The 23,212-nt window shown below is 39.0% G+C and overlaps 1 protein-coding gene and 1 long non-coding RNA gene across 9 annotated transcripts in view; one reads left to right on the forward strand and one right to left on the reverse strand.

Annotated features, from left to right (window-relative positions):
- The window catches only part of LOC116671533 (RNA binding protein fox-1 homolog 3-like), a 751,379-nt gene that overhangs the window by 653,944 nt on the left and 74,223 nt on the right, over nucleotides 1-23,212 (forward strand). For 6 of the 8 annotated variants that reach the window (XM_032502899.1, XM_032502896.1, XM_032502894.1 and 3 more), the window contains 4 exons: nucleotides 6,919-6,972; nucleotides 17,712-17,804; nucleotides 20,083-20,143; nucleotides 20,791-20,844. In XM_032502899.1, coding sequence (XP_032358790.1) covers nucleotides 6,919-6,972; nucleotides 17,712-17,804; nucleotides 20,083-20,143; nucleotides 20,791-20,844 — 262 coding nt within the window. The remainder of the gene's footprint in view (nucleotides 1-6,918; nucleotides 6,973-17,711; nucleotides 17,805-20,082; nucleotides 20,144-20,790; nucleotides 20,845-23,212) is intronic. The other 2 variants (XM_032502901.1, XM_032502900.1) reach the window with 1 other exon arrangement.
- LOC116671561 (uncharacterized) lies at nucleotides 8,562-22,882 on the reverse strand. The gene is made up of 3 exons (XR_004327294.1): nucleotides 22,870-22,882; nucleotides 18,774-18,779; nucleotides 8,562-8,680 (listed from the first exon to the last, which is right to left on the reverse strand). It is a non-coding gene; the product is annotated as an uncharacterized LOC116671561 (long non-coding RNA).

Consider the following 23,212-nt stretch of genomic DNA (forward strand, 5'->3'; position numbering starts at 1 on the left):
AAAAAAAATGATGTTCATATCTTGACTGTAGACAACAGGGTTGATATTTTACAAGCTTTGTTATAAAATAAATCCAGACGGAAATTAAACTGTAAAAATGGCCTCAGGGCCCCCAGGGTTAATATCCCTTTTGTATTATTTTATAATATAGCACTTTTGGCCAAAAGTGAGTTCAAATGTTGCAAAGAAGTTTTTTTCATGCATTTAACATTTTATATTTGCTATGTCTTTTCTGTGTGCAGATTCCCCTCTTGAAAAGGAGTGGTGCATCCACCGCAAAGTTATGAACTGTATTTCACTCAATGACCAGACACTTTCCTTCTTTTATTTTGGCAGATTTGGCAGTTCAATTTAACAGATCCATTTGCCTGATTGCTTCAGCCATTAGTTTGAAGCATTAGGACAGCAGTTCCCAAACCTTTTAGGCAACACACCCCCTTCTACATCCTGACCGGGTTGATGCACCCTCAATCTTTTTTGATCTTCTCTTTTTATGGCCAAATTAAAGTAGGGGGCTTTTGACTTACATTGGCATGCTTTTTGTTCAGTTTGTGCGGTAGATAAGAGATACAGATACAGCTGTTAGCCAGAACCTCACTGCACACCACACACTGTGGCTTTGGGCAATGTGCGTCGCCAGTCCAAGTTAAGCCCAGACCCAAATAAGTTTGATCATATTACCTTCTTTTTCTTCCAGTCTGATGCCCACTCTCATTGCCTCTTTTCCCTACTTGCCTGGATGAAGAGTATAAGTCCTCTCGATTTGCCTGTGCTCTCCAATCGTCCTTTTCCGTTTCCCCTCATGTCATTTTTCTCTGCTCAGTTTCTTTTTCCGGTCCTGGTCCTTCCGGATGTCCCATCCGGCAGTTTCCCTGATTTTAGCAAGTTGTGCATGTCTGCATAAAACTATTTCAGCTTGTAGGCTAGCTAGTAGGCTGGCAGGAGCTGAAGTACATTTTGGGTACATTTATTAAAATGTATCCCAAGAGTTTTTAATTTAAAATTTACAAAACATAGTTTTCAATTTTAGTTTTTTTTTTTCATGAAAAATCCCATGTTCATTATTTATTTATGGGGCCACCAGAGGAGCTTGGGGATATTTTCTAAGACCTTCTAAAATGATTTAGAAAATAGGCATAACCCTGCCCAACAATTTACTGATGCCTTATGTACTTTGCACTTGGCAAAGACATACAGATAACCATTGTTTTTTTTGTTTTGTTTTAAAACCATGACATAGATGAGTTAACCTCTGCCTTCTGATCCTACACCCACTGTCATGGTGGCCGTTTCAGTAGATTTACTCACTAACATTGTTGCGGAAACACAATAAGCATGGAAACTAAATGCACACTTCCTGCATCACTGCATTACTTCAAATACTAAGGTTCTCCTCTATTAAACTAGTGTTCACATGAAATATAACAATAAAACATTGAGTCTATTCAACAAAGCATGCTGGGTAGGTACCAGAAATCACATTCGCTCTTGAATCTTTCCTAGTGTGAGTTCTAGAGGCATAGATGGAGTTTGACATTCATGCAAAAAAAATCCTTTGTAGCAGTTGAGACCTGGGGCCTGTTGCACAAAACCAGGATCCGGCATAAACGTGTTTAACAGTTATTCTGTTGCCTTCTGAATGTATTTGTGTGAATTTTTATTAACACGCATTACTTGTCACTATTGTTATATCGAGTTTGATTTAAACCCTACTACAGCAGTTGTTTAGATAGTAAGACATTTTTGCACTGGCACCCAGATGCGGAGTGGCAATCAGGAGAGTCTGGACTTTTCCCAGTGGGACGGTGGTGTTTTGAGGCTGCCTGGTGTGTGGCCGCTGCCCATGGCTGCTGCCTGGTGTGCGGCTGCTGCCTAGGGGCCGCTGCCTGCCCGCAGACCTGTGCATTGCACCAGTGTCCACTCTCTCTGTAAAAGTAGAGATGAGCAGCGCAACGTCCGTGGTCTGTGCAGCTTCAGGTTTATAAAGGACGCTCCAGAGATTAAGTGGGACAATGCAGCGATATTCCCAGATGATTTCTAATGGCAGACTAGTCAGACCAATACAATGGGGCCTCGAAGGTTTGGGCAACCCAGGTAAAAAGTTGTATTAATGTGCATAAAGAAGCCAAGAAAAGATGGAAAAATCTCCAAATGGCATCAAATGACAGATTAGGCATCTGTATAATATGTCACAAAAAGTTAGATTTTATTTCCATCATTTACACTTTCAAAATAACAGAAAACAAAAAAAAAAGTGTCTGCAAAAGTTTGGGCACCCTGCAGAATTTATAGCATCCACCGCCCCCTTTGGAAAGCTGAGACCTGACAGCGTCATAGATTGTTCTCAGTCATCGTATGGAAAGACCAGGTGGTGTCAATCTTAAGGTTTTAATGCCCAGACTTATCTGACCTTGCCCCAACAATCAGCACCATGGGTTCTTCTAAGCAGTTGTCTAGAAAACTGAAACTGAAAATAGTTGACGCTCACAAAGCATGAGAAGGCTATAAGAAGATAGCAAAGCATTTTCAGATGTCAATATCCTCTGTTCGAAATGTAATCAAGAAATGGCAGTAATCAAGAACATTGGAAGTTAAAGCAAGATTTGGAAGACCAAGAAAAATATCAGACAGAACAGCTCGCTGGATTGTGAGAAAAGCAAGTCAAAACCCCCTTTTGACTGGACAATCCATCCAGAAAGACCTGGCAGACACTGGAGTTGTAGTCCACTATAATGAGATACTTGTATATAATGTATAAAAATATGGTCTTTGTGAAAGAGTCATCAGAAGAAAACCTCTTCTACGTCCTCACCACAAAAAAATCAGCATTTGAAGTTTGCAAATTAACATATAGACAAGCCAGATGCATTGTGGAAACAAGTTCTGTGGAACGATGAGGTTAAAATAGAACATTTTGGCTGGAATGACCAAAGGTATGTTTAGAGAAGAAAGGGCACAGAATTTAATGAAAAGAACCTCTGTCCAACTGTTAAGCATGGGGGTGGATCAATCATGCATTGGGGTTGTATTGCAGCCAGCGGCACAGGGAACATTTCACATGTAGAAGGAAAAATGGATTTAATAAAATTTTAGCAAATTTTGGATGCTAACTTGATGCCGTCTGTGAAAAAGCTGAAGTTAAAGAGAGGATGGCTTCTACAAATGGATAATTATCTTAAACACACTTCAAAATCCACAGTGGATTACATCAAGAGGCATAAACTGAAGGTTTTGCCATGGCCTTCACAATCTCCTGACCTCAACATAATGTAAAATCTATGGATAGACCTTAAAAGAGCAGTGCATGACAGACAGCCCAGAAATCTCAAAGAACTGGAAGACTTTTGGAATGAAGAATGGGCGAAGATACTTCAACCAAGAATTGAAAGACGCTTGGCTGGCTACAAGAAGCGTTTCCAAGCTGTGAAAGTGGCCAAAGGGGGCAGTACAAGGTATTAACTCTGCAGGGTGCCCAAACTTTTGCAGATGCCATTTTTTTGTTTTCTGTTATTTTGAAAGTGTAAATGATGGAAATAAAATCTAACTTTTTGTGACATATTATACCAATGTCTAATATGTCATTTGATGCCTTTTTGGAGATTTTTCCATCTTTTCTTGGCTTCTTTATGCACGTTAATACAACTTTTTACCTGGCGTGCCCAAACTTTCGAGCCCCACTGTACCTGACAGAGAATGGGTCAGATTAAGAATGTAATCACAAAATATCACAATGACAATGTGGAGTAATCCAACATCATGGCAGTGCGCTACCCACCTGGCCCATTAGGAAAGCTAATCAACACATATCTGTGTTTATCAACCACCACCATGTGTGCTCGCAGAGAGAGAGAGAGAGAGGGAGAGAGAGAGAGAGAGAGAGAGTTGTCTTGTGTTGGATCGTTTAACGAATTTAACATTTCAGCAGAGGTGTTCAGGTTTAGTGGCTTGACGGTTAACGGTAAAGTAGGGGATTTTATTCGCAGGGGTATTTTGGCAACTTAATTAACCCGACCCAGGGTGGGTCTGATGAAAACTGATGTATATTACAGTTGGTTGGTTCTCCTAACGTTTAAGGAACATTATAACCCGGAGGGAATGTTCCTTAAACGTTAGCTTGAACCATACCAAAAACTAACCTTTAGAGAACCATAAACTAACGTTTGCTAACGTATATGAATATGGTAGGTGCCAGCTATGTTAACAGTAACACATTAACAGTTATTCAACTATATAATAGCACACAGAACAACTACCAGGGCGTGGAAAAGTAAATACCGTTGAAAAGCCTCTCAGTCCCTGCAGCACGTTGTTCAAACACCCATCTCTGTGAACCTGCGCTCCAGCTCGGGCCATCTTGCTTTCAGCGATTAGCTAGCTTCCTTTGTTTTCTTTATTTCAGTAAGAGTAACCTTTTCGCCAGTCCTTCACAAGTTTCCGACTTACTCCAAACTTTCTTTCTGAGGAAAGAGCTTAATGTTAAACCACAAACCCTTTCAGTACAACCACAACATCATTAAACTGTAAAGTATTTCACTTACTTTTTTGTGAGATTGCAAAGTTGTGCAGCGTGGTCTCGTCCTAGCTTTGTCTTCATCACCGAACACTTGAATCGGTCACCTCAGCGCAGATGTTTTCCCCCTAAAGGCGTAGGGGTGTGACAATTTGGTTTGTAAACAGAGCCACTTAGTGAAATGAAAGAAGTGAATTTTTGTAGTTGTGAAAATTGTAAAATAAAACAAAAATTGTAAAAAAAACATGATAACTACGTTATCAGTATTACAAACTACTTACATGAAGCTGTATTGTGACACTTTAGATGTGTTAGGGAGACTTATTGGCTGCATAGACTGTATCCATGCTGTGCTAACGTTAGATTGCCTTTGAACAATGAGTCAAACTAACTTTAGTCACACAAGGAGATATGTCATTGTAATTCAAAAAACACATGGGTATTATGATACACACAACCATTTCTGTCATATACCGGTAGGTCAATAATAGAAAATACTGTAGATCAGTGCTTCCCAACCTTTCTGGTCTGATGTTTCCCCACTGCCTTGTCAGATGAACTTGCAAACCCCTATATCAGTTCCCAATGTTTAACACTATTCATTATATTAAAGTGGATATTCTTACGTTTTCATGCAATTAGCTTCAGCTGATATATGGTATTGTTTTAATTCAAACAGAATTTCAATTATTATTTTGGTTAGTTGAGCTGCTCCGCAGTTTTTCCAAGTAACAGCTGGCCAAGGTTATTGTAGTTTTGCATTTTCATTAGTTTTATTTTTTTATTTAATTTTCAATTTCAATTTTATTTATAGTATCAATTCATAACAAGAGTTATCTCGAGACACTTTACAGATAGAGTAGGTCTAGACCACACTCCAGATTTTCAATTTGACTTTTTGTTTTCAAATTCAGGTTAATTTAGTTTTTAAAGCAGATTTGCTTGTTTAGTTTGCATATATAAACTAAATAGCCAACAGACTAAAGTAGACATACATGGCCCTGTACGCAGACATCCATGCCCTGTACCGGGGTTAGCTTCTGTTTCGGGGGAGGGGGTCTTGGCGTTCTCCTTTACCTTGTTAAGGTAAGATAGGTTAGCCTCCTTCTGCGCGCTTCTCAAATGTACTTTCAAATTCGTGGGATCTTTCCCTTTCATAAATTGTCCACATATTTTACCACCTTCCACTGCAAGGCACTTGTTTTTTTCTGACACATCATAATCAAATAGGACTCTGACACTTTCTTCCGACTTTCGGAACTGCCATGGTGAGGGGTCACGGAGTGGACTATGTTGTGTTCAAATTTACACGGAATGTCAAATTTCTGGGTTCCCTGTCAGAAAATATTTTTCTATGGTATAGACTGTAAAAAAACAGGTCTATGGTCGGAAATGTCAACTCTGAAAGTTATTTATTTGCTCTGTGAAAGACACAGGTCTGTGACCAAGATGAAAACTAAGATTTACTTGAGTATTTTATTTCATTTTAGTTTTGCAAGCATACTTTAGAGTTTTAGTAGTTTTTTTTCTAATGCCTCCTTTTTATTTTTATTACAGTTAACGACAATGTTTTTTTCCCACCTAGTTTTTTGTTAAGTATTATAACCTTCCCCCTGGCAACCCTTGGGGAATCACTACAGGTAATGTGTCACGTAGATTTATGTTTCCCGCTAATAGTATTATAATTGGAGACAAACAGCTAATCAGAATTTGTGTCAGAGTTGAGCGTGGAGAGTGCAAAATTCAGGAGAAGGGATACATAACCAGAGCGCAGCAGCTTCAGCCTGCGCACAGAGCAAAGGTTTTTGAGAGGGTAAATGAGTATTATTGCATGTTAATAAGGATAATAGCCAACATGCAAATACATTTATTAAGCACTAACAAGATTTTTGTTTGCGTAAACAAAATAATTTTTTTGCTTGTCTATAATTTATTTTCAAAATGTAATGTATGTGCTTGCAAAATATGTCTTTGTGCTCAAAATATAGAATTGTTCACTCAGGAATGAGGCACAAATGTTACAGCATACTACAAGATGATGAGAATCATTAAGATCAGCGGTGCGTGCTGTGTGGGAATTCACCAACGTAATGTTTATTAACACTGCATAGATCCCCTACATATACACTACATATACACACACACACACACACACACACACACATTATTTTATTACCACGACAGAGCAAACACAGCATTGAACAGCATTAAGAGCAAATGGATATTTTAATAATCTTCTTGTCGGGTGAAGAGGGGTTTGTTAATTGGGAGCCTTAACTGCTTGACCTTTTTAGTGTTTTTTATTTTAGAGTATGAAAGAATGTTGCAGGTCATCATGTTATAATTATTTCCTTCCCCTTTTTCTCTCTTCATCCCCTGCCCTCTTTGTCCCTCCCTGTCTTTCACAGCAATTTGGCAAGATTTTAGACGTGGAGATTATTTTTAATGAGCGAGGCTCCAAGGTAAGTTCACTCTAACCACACATTCATGCACACTCTCTCACATACATTATTTTCCAGCTGACTGTGTTTGTCCCCTGCCCTCATCTTGCAGTTCTCCACTCCTCTCACTGTCTTCACAGCTCTCTTTCCTTCTGTCTAAAAGTAATTACGAACCTGAATCAATGACACTTGCCTGCAGGCAGCTTTTACACCTTAGCAGTCTGCAAAGCATTGTGACATTCAATGAATTGCGGCCAAGATGAAGTAATACATTATACACGGATATACTCTCGGTACACACTTTTGCTGTTGATATGAATTTTGAAACTCAAATATAATTCCAATAGTAAATACATCAATACTAATTGAATGCTGAAATTACTATTCAATAGTGATTTTTTTTTTTATGTGTTGGCTAACATTAACAATCTCATAGGATCTTAGGGAGACATTAGTTAGAGACAGCTGTTAAGAGGGAGGGACAGGCGGGGAAAGGATGGGAAATAATGTTTTTACATTTAAAAAAAAATTGACACCGAGTCAAAACATGTCGCCCAGAAAGAATTGTATTAAGGACATCTGTGTTATGATCACAGACTGTATAAAAGATGTTGGCGGACATGTCTTCCTGGACCAAAAAGTACCTAAATCTGCATTCTTTCAAGTGCAAGTAAAAGAAAGTAAAGTGAAAACTATAAAGCAGGGTAAGGTTTAGTGCAGGGCTACCTTGTGATTTACAGGCTGCTGTGGTAGCAAGTAGAATTAGAGCATAGGCAATGCTAAACATGGCAATGTGAACATTGAGATAGAGATAGTGAACTGGATTTTGGGTTTCTGTTTTCAACTTAAACGTTGACAATTCCACAGTGTTTTACTTCATCAAAGTTAGTTGTGACATTTTGGTTGACTAAAAATGTCTTGCTAGCTAGCCAGCGCAAGCCAGGAAGATCTGGTAAGAACAACAATGAAGAAGTCAATTCTGTCCTACAGTTAACATTCCCAAACATGCAATGAGCATAAAACATAAACCTTTTTGTAACAAGTGTAAGATGAGCCTCATTACCCTCACAATATTACTGCTGCTTCTATGCTTCTGTAAATTTGACAGCAGCAATCAATCCAAACTTGCCAATGCCATCTCTCCCTTTTTAGTAAGTGGTTTATAGATTAGGTTGAATAGTTGAATGAAAACCACCTCCTCCATATGTGGCCATGATGTTGGGGCAACATATTTTGTTTTGTTGATGACCTTCCTGCTGCTAATGTCTGGTTAGAGCAGGAAGCTAAAGTTTGGGAGGCGTCACCGTAAATAGAATGGTTGTATGCTCCGTTTTTGGAGTCTTTAGAAATCAACCTATAGCTAATGTTGTTTAGGCATGAGGTTATGTTGGATTGCGCACATTCACACCAACCTATAAAAAGAATACAATTTAGAGAATATATTCTCGCAGTAATCATCCTTAAAGGTGCTCTAAGCAAAGCCACGCGTGTTTTAGGCTACAACTTTACATTGTAAATTGCAAGCTTGTCTTGTTTTGTTAGAAAATACTTCAAACGTCAACAAGAAGTCACATCACCAGTGTTGCCAAGTCGTGGGTCGCTGTTTTTTTGGTCTTGTTTCTAAAATGTAGTTGGTTATTTGGGCTTGTTCCCAGCTCCATAATAAGTTGTCAAGCAGTTTTAAATTTAAACATAGGAGTTTGTCTTGCCTGTTCCCTCTGTCCCTCCCCTATCTTAAAAGAGACGGCAGATTTTTTCCCGGCCACTTCCTGCTTCTAATTGGCTCTCACCCAGATGGCAACAAGTACTAGTCAGTCAGAGGCAGAGCAGGGCAATCTGTTTTTTTCTGGTTAGGAAAACGGTAGTGTGTCACGTTTAAATGAAAATATGCGTGAGTGGTGACTGGACTGTAGGAGAGTTTTTGGAGGAATAAATGCCAGGGATAAAGTGGGCAAAATACAGGAAGAAAAATAACAAAGACCGGGAGAAATAGAAACAAGTAAAATAATGGATTAAACCCGTCGTGGGGAATGACTCAAAAGCACTGTATTTAGTGTCTATATTTGATATCCCATCAGTTTTCTAAAGTTAAATAATGTTAAAAGGTGGTTTAACTCCCTCTTGTGGTCATTGTCCTAAAGCTCAAGGGGAAGAAAAATAAATAAACTCCACCGTGTGTTTTGCAAAACTGCATCTGTCCACATGAATATAAATTGACAATGTGTACACACAGTTTACAATCCATCCCCATAGATTGTATAACCATGCACACGGATAGTAAAACCGTGCACACGGTTTATTTATTTTTCTTTTCCCGGATCCTAGGGGGGCTCCTTAGAAAAAGTTGCTTGTTTTCACAGGCCTAGTTGCTTATTTGTCTCGCGAGATCTGGCAACACTGAATGTCAACTAACATTGCTTAGAGCACCTTAAAGAGAGAATATAGAAAGACACCCACACTGACCAACCGTACCATTTCTTTGGCATTTTTACACACAGTGTTGGTTCTTGTCAGAACTACAAAACAATAATAAAAAGAAAGATGCAGACCCTGTATCAGCACGTTTCTGAAAAGTGTCAAAATGGAAAAATACCCCACAGAGTACAAGTTATACCTGCAATGTTAGACTAATTATGGTGACGTTATTTTGACTTGATGACATACTAATGCTGGATAACAGAAAGTAACAAGAAATTATTGTAATTTCTATGTAGTGATTACTGGTTATTAAAGTGCAAAATGTATTAGCAAATGTGTATTTGGGGTTTTAAGGTTCTTAGGATACCCAGCATGATCATTGAAAGGTAACACAGAGAATGACTTATAGTTTTGACCAACCACTGTTTCCTTAGGTAAGACTCTTTCACCTTTAACAGCTCTTGTTTATATTTAGGGCATTAGTTGCGTCCCATTCCCTGGAAGAGGATAAAGAAAAGAAAGCAGACAATTTGCAATATGAGTGTAGAGCAGTGAACATATCTAAATGCGGTAACTAAATGTCAGAAGGATTAATTTTGCATCTACTTCACACTTTTAAATATATTTTGATCCACTCCCCCTCTCAAGGGCAGACCTATGTGTTATTTATGCCAGGGAATCCTGTATATGCATAAGAGATCACGTCGGCAGGTGCTTTCGCACATATTATCTGGCGAAGCAATCACAGGGCAACGACTGGCCCAGGATACATAAGCTAAAAGGGCTGGCTGCTTGTTCATAAAGCCAGGCATTTCACATGGAGTTCATTCTCTGCCTTCTCACCAGAGATGGCAAACCTTCTGTAAAAAAATACTCTGGTAAAAGTAGAAGTACTGATTTAACTCCTTTACTCAAGTAAAAGTAACAAAGTACAGGCTTGGAAACTTAAAGTATAAAAGTAAAAGTAACCTTGCAAATGACAACCATTATTTGTGAAAAGCTACCTGGACCACACACATGTAATTGGAGTGCAAGCTGAGAAACTTCCGTGGACATGAAAAGGTCTTTATGTTGGCTACATTATGGATGTCTGCCAATAGACCTAAAACATCCCATACATGATTATTGTGACGGAGACTGGGACTTCAGGTTAATATGATTCTAACTGAGTAGCAAGATATGAATTCATTTGTGATTCTGTGAGAATTCACAGATCCAGTTTCTCTTTTTTAATCTTTCTCTTAACATTTAAATTAATCTACATGTGTGTGTGTGCTCAAATATGGCTTTTGGAAAATAAATAAAGGATAAAATATGAATTACTAAACAGACACTAATTAAGAAGTTCCCCAAGTCATTTTTGATGCCTACTATCTCAAACATCTCTGTCAGATAAGGCCGAGGATGATTGGGAATGTCTTGCTGCTTGTCCGCCAAATCTCTCTAGGATCTCTGTTTTTTTCTAGACTGAATATGGTATTGATTATGCAAACAATAAAAATAAACAGGTGAAGAACACAAACAACAAAACAACAAACAACAAAATAATTAGCTAACTTACTTTAAATGTGCAAGAACTATAGACCACAACAGGCTTAAATGAACTGACAACATAAGTAATACGACTTACAGTTCTTAAAAACACACACACACAATCTCAACTGACTATCCTCTGACGGGACACCTAGTCTCTTTACCTTTTCTCTCACTTTTTTCTCTGTGTGGCACGCGCACCTACTCGCGGCGTGTGATGCGTGTCCACGCTATTCTCCGACATGACGATCTCTGTTACAAAACTAAAGTAACGAGCCAATTTTTTTAAATGTAAGTCTCCAGAAAAAATAGTAAAGTAAAAATGTCAAAAAAATCTACTTAAGTACAGTAATGAAGTATTTGTACTTCCCATCTCTGCTTGTCACCATAACCATAAAGCCAGCAGTATGAGAGCAGGGACCCACTGTCTATATAAGTCAAAGGGAAGTTAGGGTGAGACTGGTGCTGTGTCTCAATTTGCTAACAATGTATAGTACTTACACTTGATATTTTGAGTGCATAGTGTGTTTGAAAAGTATTGCAAAATGCAGTGCGGGTGAGGAAGCTGCGGCCATTGCAATTGAAATGGTGAACATCTCACTATAACAATGTGAGTTGTACTTCTATTTTTTTCAATAAGTCCCACTATGCTGTAGTCGGATAGTGTGAAAAACAAACAGGTAAATATTCTTGGCAGACGACAATAGGTGGCAGTAATGCTTCGCCTGGTGGCAATATACCATTAAAATGAAGAAGAAGAGTAATTTCTGGTCAGTGCATAACAGCCGTGCATGAGTTGAGACAACAATACCCTGTCGAAATGAAAGCACTACACAAGTGGCTACATTGTATTCACAGTGTAGTATATGTAAGTGTTCTCACAGAAGTACTTGAATTGACATACGCTGTAGGTGAGAACATTTAGACTAGGTAATGTAAATAATGAAATTGACAACGCATTACACCAGAACACTGGTAAGTAGTTCTTCAAAGTGTTCCAAGGGGCCGCAGGGGGTTTGGATCAAGGAGCCTCTGTGCAAAAAATCTCATAGTAATTTCAATCACCAGGAGCAATTACACCAAAGGCTCAACAAGGGTTGAACCAGGGGTGACTCTGTGTTTGCTCCGGAGGAAGTTATGTTTTGTTTTCTGTGTCAGCTTCTTGGGCAGTATGCTGCCAGTGCACACTGTAGTGAAGTTGTGGCTTACAGTGCCACAGACTAATTAGGGGTCCAAGCCTGAGTCTGAAAGAACAGCAGAGCTGTGGAACCCTATTGTTTTCCTAAGGATTTTCTTTTATTAGGGGTCCAAGCCTGAGGTGGCTGGGAACTGTGGTAGCAAAGGTCCGTGGTTTGCACAGCAGGCGCAACAATTGACCCACTCCCACTACTAGAAGTTTTTTGCAATATCACAAAATGTGCAAAGCCAACTTTTTTTAACTCGTCCTAGGCCATGCGACCCATCTGGATGAAACCTGGTAGGTAGCACCTCCGGATGGACAAAGTTATGCAAACAATTTTGCTACGATAAAGTATGAGCATTTGACAACCAAACAAATTTTCCTAGCTAGCCAAACACAAACGTTATCATGTCTCGGCCAAAGTAATTGATATCAGCAAAATACTTGAAGGTGATGGCAAAGATCAGCCATTAGGGGATGCTATAATCAAAGAAAGCTGGGACTCTCTTCACTTTGTCCAGCGGCGAGGCCAACACTAGCTACTGCCTTTTGTGCTTGGCTCTGCATCAAGTAGGTTGTCAAACACGGAGCATTGTTTGGCTTTTAAATATGCTCCACGTCTCCTGATGTTTCATTAAATTCAAAGTGTTACCTTAAAAGTCTGCATCCTTACATGTGAAATGCAGCCAAACCTTGGAGCGTTTTGCCTTCTGGATCTTCATTAATCCTCTTCGCTATCAGTTCGACAAGGGTGCCGAGTAACTGACGTCACGCAAGTTGACGCCGGAACACCATTGGGCAGTAAAAAAAAGTCAGTCACTGAAATGGTTGTTCTTATGCGGTCTCGTTGCTACCAGTTACGTCGAAACCGGTTCCCTATTGGCACTGCGTTTCGGTACCCAACCCTAGTCCCTACACAGTTTTGAAGAAGGTAGGGGACATAAACTATGTGATCAGCACCCCTGAGAGTAGATGATAAACTTATTATTTATTTATTTTGCCATTTATTTTTATATTAACATTTTTATTTAGCCTTAGACCAAACAGCTTTAGACCAAACAACCTCAGACCAAACAGACTCAGACCAAACAGCCTCAGAGCAGAACATTGAATTTGCTTGGGAGGAGTTTTTTGGGTCTGTTTTCTTAGAACTGTGTAAAGCTTTGATACAGTAAATCATGAGGTTTTGATCTCTAAACTATCTAACTTCAACTTCTTATCAAAAACACTGTCATGAATGTCATCATATTCATCAAATAGGATGCAGTGTGTTAAAATCAAGGAAGTGTGCTTCAGTGTGTGTGAATGTGAAGCGCAAATGAGTGTAACTCAAGGATCTGTGTTAGGCCCCTTGCTGTTTAGCATCTATATCAATGATATTCCACAACACTGTTATGGAGTAGAGGTACAAATGTGTGTGGATGACACAGTTTTATACACTTATGAAAAGACAGCTCAGCTAGCAGCTGAGAAACTGACTATATCATTGGAGGGTGCCTTACCTTGAATGTTACTTAGACAAAAAGGATGTTCTTCACCAAAACAAAAACACTACATGCAGACATTCTCATTAGAGATAAACCCATTGAAACAGTGAATGAATTTAAATATCTTGGTGTTATTTTAGACTCAAATCTTAATTTTTAAAAAGACATCTAGAAGAGGACTAAAACAATTAAATACAATCTGGCAAATTTTAAACAGATCCGACCCTCTCTCTCCACAGAAGCTGCCAAGATATTTATGCATGTCTTCATTTTCTTTCACATTTCTTACTGCATCACTAGTTGAAGGCAAGCACATGAAACAACCATCAAATTTATACAATCTGTGTACAAGCAGGCGCTAAACGTATTCCACAAAAGGCCATTTAGGCACCATAAGATTCTGGAGAAACACAATTTCCTTAATTTTGACAATTTTGTGGGGGGTTTTCAACTCTGTGCACAGTATACAAAATTCTACATGGCTTGGCTCCCACCTGTTTACATGATTTTGTGTATCTCCGCTCTGTTATCTCTGTAAGATCAACCAGAAGGGCCTCCATACATAGCGGCACAATACCCTTCCACTGTACAACCTTTGGACAGTCAGCATTTTAAGTTAAAGTCATCACTCAATGGAATGCTATTCCAGATAACATAGACCCGTAGCTCCATCAGAAGCTTCAAATTGATTCAAACAGGACTTAAAAACTTATCAACTAATCAACTTTGCAACCACTAAGATACTGCTTTTTTAACTGTGTATTTCCTTTCTTGTTTTTTAACATGGTGCTGAATAGATGGAAATGTTTGTTAAAATTTTTTACATAATCCCTAACAAATAAAATTAAATAAATAAATAAAAAATGCTTCATATACCTAAGATAAGTACAACCAATCTTAAAGGTTATGTATGTGAATAAATTATTATATTTAATAAAATTATTAAATTTGTATTAGAAATAAAACACAATCTGACTTATTTTCATCACATTTTGCTAAATAAACACACAAAACATTCTTTAACACTACGTAAGTTATTTTAACTAGGTAAATCTTTTAGTTTTTTTAAACATGCTCATTCATGAGCAGAGTAAAGCATTTTAAGGCTGTTTAGTCTGAGGCCGAAATGGGTTTCCTCAGGAGGGTGGCTGGCGTCTCCCTTAGAGATAGAGTGAGAAGCTCAGTCATCCGAGAGGAGCTCGGAGTAGAGCCGCTGCTCCTTCGCGTTGAAAGGAGTCAGTTGAGGTGGTTCGGGCATCTGGTATCTGACATTTGGGCGCCTCCCCAGGGAGGTGTTCCCGGCACGTCCAGCTGGGAGGAGGCCTTGGGGAAGACCCAGGACTAGGTGGAGAGATTATATCTCCAACCTGGCCTGGGAATGCCTCGGGATCCCCCTGTCGGAGCTGGTTGATGTGGCTCGGGAAAGGGAAGTTTGGGGTCCCCTACTGGAGCTGCTGCCCCCGCAACCCGATACCGGATAAGCGGATGAAGATGGATGGATAGTCTGAGGCCATTGAGTCTGAGGCAGTTTCAGCATAGACTTTATTGACAGTTGACATCAACAATAACTGTCAGGGGGTGCTGGTTGCCATGGGAGGTCTGCGGGAGATCCAAGATAAAAAGTACAACAGCTAGAGCATTCATTAGCCATGACGTCCGGTGCAAAACAACCATGAAAACAACAGGCATACGATTATTGCAGATGAAACTATCAAAAGGCCTCACTCGGCTCATAAAAATGCTCTAGCTGTTATACTTTTTATTTTGGATTGATTAAAATATAAACAATTAGCAAACTAATTTAAGACACTGTACTACAGTCTGTGCAACAATATATTCGGACATACTGCTTTCACTAATCCGGTATAGCTCCGGCCAGAGAGACGAGTGACGAAACGCCATTGCCTGCCGAACAGAATTGTTACATAAAGTTTTTTTCATATTAAATTTTATGCTGCTGTCTAAATGTTACATCACAGTCCAGCAGTACAAATATTGCATTCTACTCTATAATTAAAAGGTTAAAATGGTCACTGAATATGTCATGAATGTGACAACACTGGCACGTTTGGGTTTTTATACATGCTACTGCTGTGTTAAACCCTCGAGAACCAGTCTGCTAATTGTTGTGTATTTAATCTTGAAATGTTGTTTGAAATAAAGTAAGCATAATCATAATATTACAGGCTAAACCATTAACATTAGTAATATACAGCCTACTTTACAATGAGGAATTCAAACAGTTTACAAAAACACAGGTTTTTAGCTAGACTGGCGTGTGTGACGTTAGTTGTTCACTAAATTTTATGGATAAATCCCCTGCCCATATCCAGCACATGAAGTAATTGGTATGCATCGCTCCTGGTTATGGTCATATCTGAATTGTCGTGAAAAATCTGGGGCACTGAATTACTTACTTTATTATTTCAGGCCCTGTTAAATATTCCTGTAATAGCTCTATAGGGACTGAGAACATATCCAATACTTTTTTGTGACTTTACAGTGAGTGTAACATATTTTACATTCTTTACAATACTTTTAAACTCCTATGGTATTTCACTGCCATCAGTTTATAGTTTTTGACTTTAGTTAGATATTTTTGTCAAAATGATATTAAAATGACTGTTGTCTGTGAGACATGTCCAGAGTCTATCCGGATAAAGGGACGAGTAGGTTGAATAATCATAACACAGCCATATCAGGATTGACATCCAGCCGAGCCTTGTCACCTGCTTGGAATGATATCATCCGATTATCACTACCATACATATGAGCCCGTAGGGCTCCTGCTCTACCTTCTAGTTGGCTCAATAGGCCGTTTTCATCCAATTGTGAACTGAATTACCATAATGCTCGATTGCAGCAACGTAAGATGACCTAGTATGAAGAGGTAGGGAGTAGTATTAAAAGACCAAAACCTCACATAAGGAGGAAAGTTGGGATGGTAGATGGGTCAAACAAACACAGGACTTTCACCAGTGAGACTGGCGATTGTGTCCGGTGTGAAACCAAATGTCAACATAGCCTCTATTTAAAGTAACTATTGTAATCACAAACTATACTGTCCACCAAGAAGAAATGCAGCATATCAATTAAAAACAACCCATGTTTATATGAATAGCAAGGTATTGTGCTTTACCCAAACAATGACCAATTCCTTCTAACTATTATAATCCATATGCTATACAAAAAGATACATGCCAACAGGCTTTACAATAAGACAACAGAAATCTTGTTTCATGGGTTCATAGGACTATGACTATGACTGGACTAGGTTCATATGAGTGTGATTAAACAAGTGCCCATGGCCCTTATATGTCTCTTTGCAAGTTCATGAAGTGTGAATTCTTAGACCGCAGTTACATTTTAACAACAATCATCAGGTAGAATGAAACATTAACTCATGTCACACTTTCCAGATCAATTATAGCAGAGATATTCTTTAACCCTCACTCTGCCTGTTTTAAGCTCATTGACATAAATAGATGAGGCTTAGCAATTTGGAGGCAGGTTTTACCCGCATATGGGCTGCTTGAGTGAGCTGCATCTCCAGGACCAGTCTGAGACGCAGACAGGGTCTCATGAGCGAGCTGCGTCCTGGGGCTCAGAGAGTCACAGTTGACTGCTGCCGTTGAGATTGTAATTGTATGGCACTTATCTGCTCTCCCACAGGGTCTCTGCGCACCAGCGGAGCAACTGCATCCTACAGCAAACACATACACACACAAACACACACTGTGTATATGGAGACTTTCATCCCATCTGCTAATTCAATTAGGTCCAGTTCTTACTGTAAATACATGCACAGCAGAGTCTGGGATGCTAGAAGGAACAGAGAACGTAACACACACACACAAACAATGATGGAGGTAATTCCACTATTAAAGGGGTTTTGTCTGTGGTTTGATATCCTGTGTTCCCAACTTTCCTTGTAACTCCAGCCCTGTTATTCATGTTTGTCTAACCAGCCTGACCTCTCTCTGGCATCTGCTTCTAGTTCTAGTCCTCCTCCTTATCTGCCGCTCTCTCATCAGTGCTTTGTCTTTTTCTTCTCTTTTCTTTTCCCATTTGTTTCATCATTTCATTTCTGGACCTCCTTCCTTTGTTGCTTGATTTTCAACCCCACCTGCTGGCCACTGCAGGGCTTTGGGTTTGTAACATTTGAAACGAGTGCAGATGCTGACCGTGCACGGGAGAAACTAAATGGTACAATCGTAGAGGGACGCAAAATAGAGGTGCCTTCCTTTTCCTGTCTCTCCTTACTTCTTGCCTCCCTCTTCCTTTTTTACTCCACTTCTCCTCCCCCAATTCTCTCTTTCCTTTCTCTGCCTGCCTGACGTTTCCTGCAATACTCCCTCCCTTCCCTCTCTTCATCCATATCCTCTCTCCTGCCTGCTGCACCTTGAACGCTGCATGCTGAACACTGATCCGTAAGTGTGTGTGGCAAAAGAAAGATAGACCTATTTAGTGGTGTGTGATTATGTTGCTTTTTTTTTTTTTACTGAATTCAGGGGCTGAATCCCCTTTCTCTGTCTTACCCCTTCCCCTACCCCTTTGTCTTACCCTTAGCCCTTGTCCCTCAAAACAGAGTGGTAAGGGCTAGGGGTGAAAACAAATCCCTATGAAATGAGACACCACTTGGTTACCGTTGCGTCATCATACATCGCCACTAGCTGGCTGCTACATCACCAGAGGCGACAAGTATTGATCACAAACTTCCAAGATGCCGTCTGCAAGTGTGTGTATGTTGATTGCATGGGTTTTGACAGCCGTGCCATATGCATGTATATTTCATAGTTCTTTTATGTTCACTTTGGTGATGGTGGTGGTGATGATGCAGATGTTGTTATTTGTGTACTACTTAGGTCTGTTTGCAATAAAAAAAATTATACACACTGCATGGTGTGTTGTATATCTCTTTCAGTTATCACTGTTTTGATGTCATTGAGGTTCGGAACCACTTTATTTGTTAACAATATATTCAATATAACAATATGTCTTTATTGCCCAATAAGTAAACATAACAGGCAAAAACATTATATAAAAATATATCATATCACAGACCCATTATCAACTATTACTTACATGTCACACACATGTAATAAAGGCACTCAAATGTATAAAAAAACAACAACAAAAACACAAGACCACAGAACAAAAAACTACAGCTATTCTGAAATTCCAGACCACTGTGGGCCAGTAACCTTTCCCTCAAACCCCATTTCTTTGATTTGTGTCCTGTATCATAACCAACAACAATGTACAGGTGCATGAACAGGAATAAATCACAAATGATTACAATAATACAGTACCAATACAATAATGAATAGTTACAACATGAACGCATGACTCACTCCCGTAGTTGCTTTGCAGAATATTTTGATTTAAGAAACTTCTGCTCGTTTTCAGCCAAAAAGTGGATCAGCTGCTGGGTTTCCTCTGGCGTCCCTGTGTGATACAGGACGGTATATGTAAAGCACGTATCAATGTCTCCAAAGCAAGTAGTGTTATGCACTGTTATCAAACGAAATTTGCTGCTAATGGAGTTTAGTTAAAACTGTAGACATGCATGGAGTACATTAAAGGCAGAGAAATGCGGGACTGTTGTGCAAATAACTAATGTAATGTTAGCCTAGCAAACTAGCGATAAAAAAAAAAAAAAAAAAAACAGGACTGTGAAGAGCACAAAACAAGACTGTAATTTTTAAATCAATTGTTTAAGACAAAAACATTTACATTTATTGGACTCTCTGGTTAATCTGGCCGCCATTGTTGCCGGTTGTGCAGTATATTCGGGGTACCCCTCGGTTTCAAGTGAGTGAGGGGAAGGGGTGAGGGGAAGGGGTAAGACAGAGAAATGAGATTCAGCCTAAGTCTTTGCTAATGATGTGTTATGTCATATGTGACTGTGTCTGTGGCATGTGCATGAGATTAAAGTGGTATTAATTTAAGTTAGAAAGTAATCTGTTAACAATTAGCACCTTCCAAATGGCGATCAGTTATATGCCAGTGTGTCCTATACTTTGTTAAAGCCCTCAAACCTTAACTGTTAGTGTTCCATTTTGATGTCACCATCCTCTTTACATCTGTTTTTCAGTCTTCACTGTATTTTTTGGCTTTGCACATGAACGTCTAAAACAAAGAAATTACACTGTCAAACAATAACAACTCCAAAATTGTAATTCAGTTGTTTTTTAAGATCTTAAATTTAAATCACTGAAATCTTTCAGAGTTTTACAAACAATGTCTGTTGGCATTCATTCTCAATTTTAAATATACAATTATATTTTCTTTCTCTTCCTTTGATATTGTTGAATGTGTTTCAACATCACACCTTTGACTCACTGCATGTAGCCTTATTTGCTGAAATGATAAAATACCAGCATGGCATAGAGTGGCTGTGATGTGGATTAGCCACAATTTGCACAGTTTTTGTGTGTGTGTGTGTGTGTGTGTGTGAGAGAGAGAGTGAGTGAGTGAGAAAGAGACTAACCTCTGTCTGTCTGCTGACAGGTCAACAATGCCACAGCCAGAGTAATGACAAACAAAAAGGTGGCAAACCCTTATACAAATGGTAAGACTTCAGGCTTGTTAAAATAATTTAATCATGCAGCTTTTCCAGACTTTGCAAATGTTATTGGACCGAATGGATCAAATTCTGATTATGAAACAAGGTATTGTTGCTTCAACGGGGGTTGCTTCAAAGTCCAGCCACTTCCTAGGAGACATGTCTGCACCCCTCTTCTACATGCGCGCACACACACACACACACACACACACACACACACACACACACCACACACACACACACACACACACACAGACATATGCACACCTTCATCCTGTTCGAGGGTGAAGAGAAAGAGAATGATCCCTGAAGGGTTTTCCATTTGTCACTGTCATCAGGCCCCAGGCACAAACACAAACACACACACACACACACAATTATGTCCTCCCAACTCATCTCTTTCTCTTAATTGTGCTTGGTCTGTTTGTGCAATATTATCCTGTTTAACCAGTTACAGTCAAGATTTTCATTTAACGTGCTGCATTTGCTCAGTTTTTATTGTTGGTGACACAATGTCAATTGTTTGATATGCACAGTGAATGCCACTGTGCATATAGAAGGTTTGTTTAACATTCCCTTTGTGTGTGTGTGTTTGTGTGTGTGTGTGTGTGTGTGTGTGTTTGTGTGCGTGCGTGCATTTGTCCCCTGTGCAGGCTGGAAGCTGAATCCAGTGGTTGGAGCAGTATATGGCCCTGAATTTTATGCAGGTAAAGAATCAAACAGTTCTAAAAAAGAAAAATGCATACTTATTGCAGAGATTGGAAGTAACAAAGTCCAAATACTTCAATACTGTACTCAAGTCGATTTTTCAGATATTTTTACTTTACTATTTATTTTTGTGCTGACTTTTTACTTTTACTCCCTACATTTTAACACAAATATCGGTACTTTCTACAAAATTGACTTGTTACTTTAGTTTAGAATAATTTCATTGGAATGACCGTTGTTATTTTTCGAGTCATCAATACAGAATTCATTCTAATTGGATGGGAATACACATTGCAACTGACGCACCACTATAAGAGGACTCGACAGATTCGGCGGCATTCATTCATTTGCTGCAAAACATTTGCTGCAAATTATTTGCTGCAAATCATTGCAGTTTGATGGTGGTAACATTAGCACATAGTAGTATGGATGGCGATCATGATTGAAAATGAAGAAAACAGAGTTCCCAGAGATTCGGCTGACAAGCAGCATGACATTCCCAATCATGCTTGGCCTTATCTGACAGAGATGTTTGAGATAGGCAAATGTGCTGCGTAACCCTAAAAGTATGGGTAACTTCTTAAATTAATGTCTGTTTAGTAATTCATATTGTATACTTTATTTTCTTTCCAGAAGCCATATTTGAGCGCACACACACACATACATGTAGATTCCTTTAAATGTTAAGGGGGAGATTAAAAAGAGAAACTGGATCTGAATTCTCACAGAATCACAGTTGAATTCATATCTTACTACTCAGTCAGTCTCTGTCACAATGCAATGGCATATAAAGAGCCTTTTTTCCATGTCCAGTGAAGTTTCTCAGCATGCACTTTAGTAACATTTGTGTGGTCCAGGTAGCTTTGCATAAAAATGGTTGTCATTAGCAAGGCTACTTTTACTTTTATACTTTAAATACATTTCCAAGTAAGTACTTTTTTTACTTGAGTAAAGAAGTTAAATCAGAACCTTTACCAGAGTATTTTTTAACACAAGTATCTGTACTTTTACTTTAGTACAGAAAGTGAAGACTTTTGTCATCTCTGCTGTACTGTAGAATCATTTTTTTATACTGCTTAGTCGTATATACACTGTTTGATTGTTTTTTATCTTTATTCCCTTTTCCTTTGTCTTTCCTTTGATGTCCTTTCATATGTTGTGTGGAAGATAAGTCCACCTTGTAATCCTGACACAGATTGACGTGTTAATGTGTGTGTGTGTTTGTGTGTTTTAAATATGCATATAAAACAAAAACTGCTCCATCTTTTCAACAGCTCATATACACGTGCTAGTCCAACACTAGTCTACTTTTTCAATAAATAAATCCTCTGTTTTCTGAAACCTGAAATCACCCTATATAACAGTAAATATTACTTAAATAGAAATAATCCAGGCATTTTACCCAATGAAGTGTCTTTCTGGCCAAAGAACCTCTTCAGCTCACAGAGCAGCAGCACAGGGCTTGTCACTTAGTGTGCTTTCTTTCTTTCTTTCAGATAATTTTGATTATTGAACACTAAACCCTAACCTTAACCATGGTCTTCGGTCATATACATGTAGATGCAACTTCCATTTTTTGTTTGTTCCGTGAAAATATCTCATCAATTAACATTTTAGGCAGTTAGAGTACATTGACTCCCAGTAACTGAGATGGTTTATTTTTCCATGGCTAGAACAATATTGTAATCAGTAAACCAGATCTAGTCATTATATGCATAATTATTAGAAAACCCACACTCACACATACTCAGACTGGCTTGCTATTTTATAGGATGGTAATGCATGCAAGTAATCTTTAAAGCACCACTAAAATTCGCCGGGCCTAAACAACACCATATTCCTCAGTTTCACCCAGGAGGATGGCTGTCTGGATGGATGGAAAAACAGGGAAACTGCATGACACAAAATCGTGAAAATCAGTCATGCCTGTGTCATGTCTGCCCTTTACATTTTTCTGTTTGTTCATACCTTTTTCTCATTAAATTAATATATCTTGTGGCTCAGTTCTAATGGCATTTATTCACCCATACACACAGAGTGCAGTTTGTATCCACGCCTCCACCCTGCATGCCTTTCTGCATTTCTCCAGGTGTTTCTAATTCTCTCTCTCTGTTCTCATCACTCTTTTCTCACTATCACCAAATGAAAAATTCCCACCTGTAAGTGAAAGTGCATGGGATTGGGATTTCTTCTGGAATAGTTATGAGTACATTTAATCTAGTTTGGGGATGAAGTAAACCAGGATGTAAAGGGGAATGTAAGGGCGATTAATCACCCTTTATCAGACGGTTTTCCGAGCACCAATCAGCTGAATCGGCCTCCATAAATCCTGGCCAGCTGACAGTGCATTCAATCTCCATTGCCGGG

Source organism: Etheostoma spectabile, chromosome 21, assembly GCF_008692095.1.
Source record: "Etheostoma spectabile isolate EspeVRDwgs_2016 chromosome 21, UIUC_Espe_1.0, whole genome shotgun sequence".
NCBI classification, from domain to species: Eukaryota; Metazoa; Chordata; class Actinopteri; order Perciformes; family Percidae; genus Etheostoma; species Etheostoma spectabile.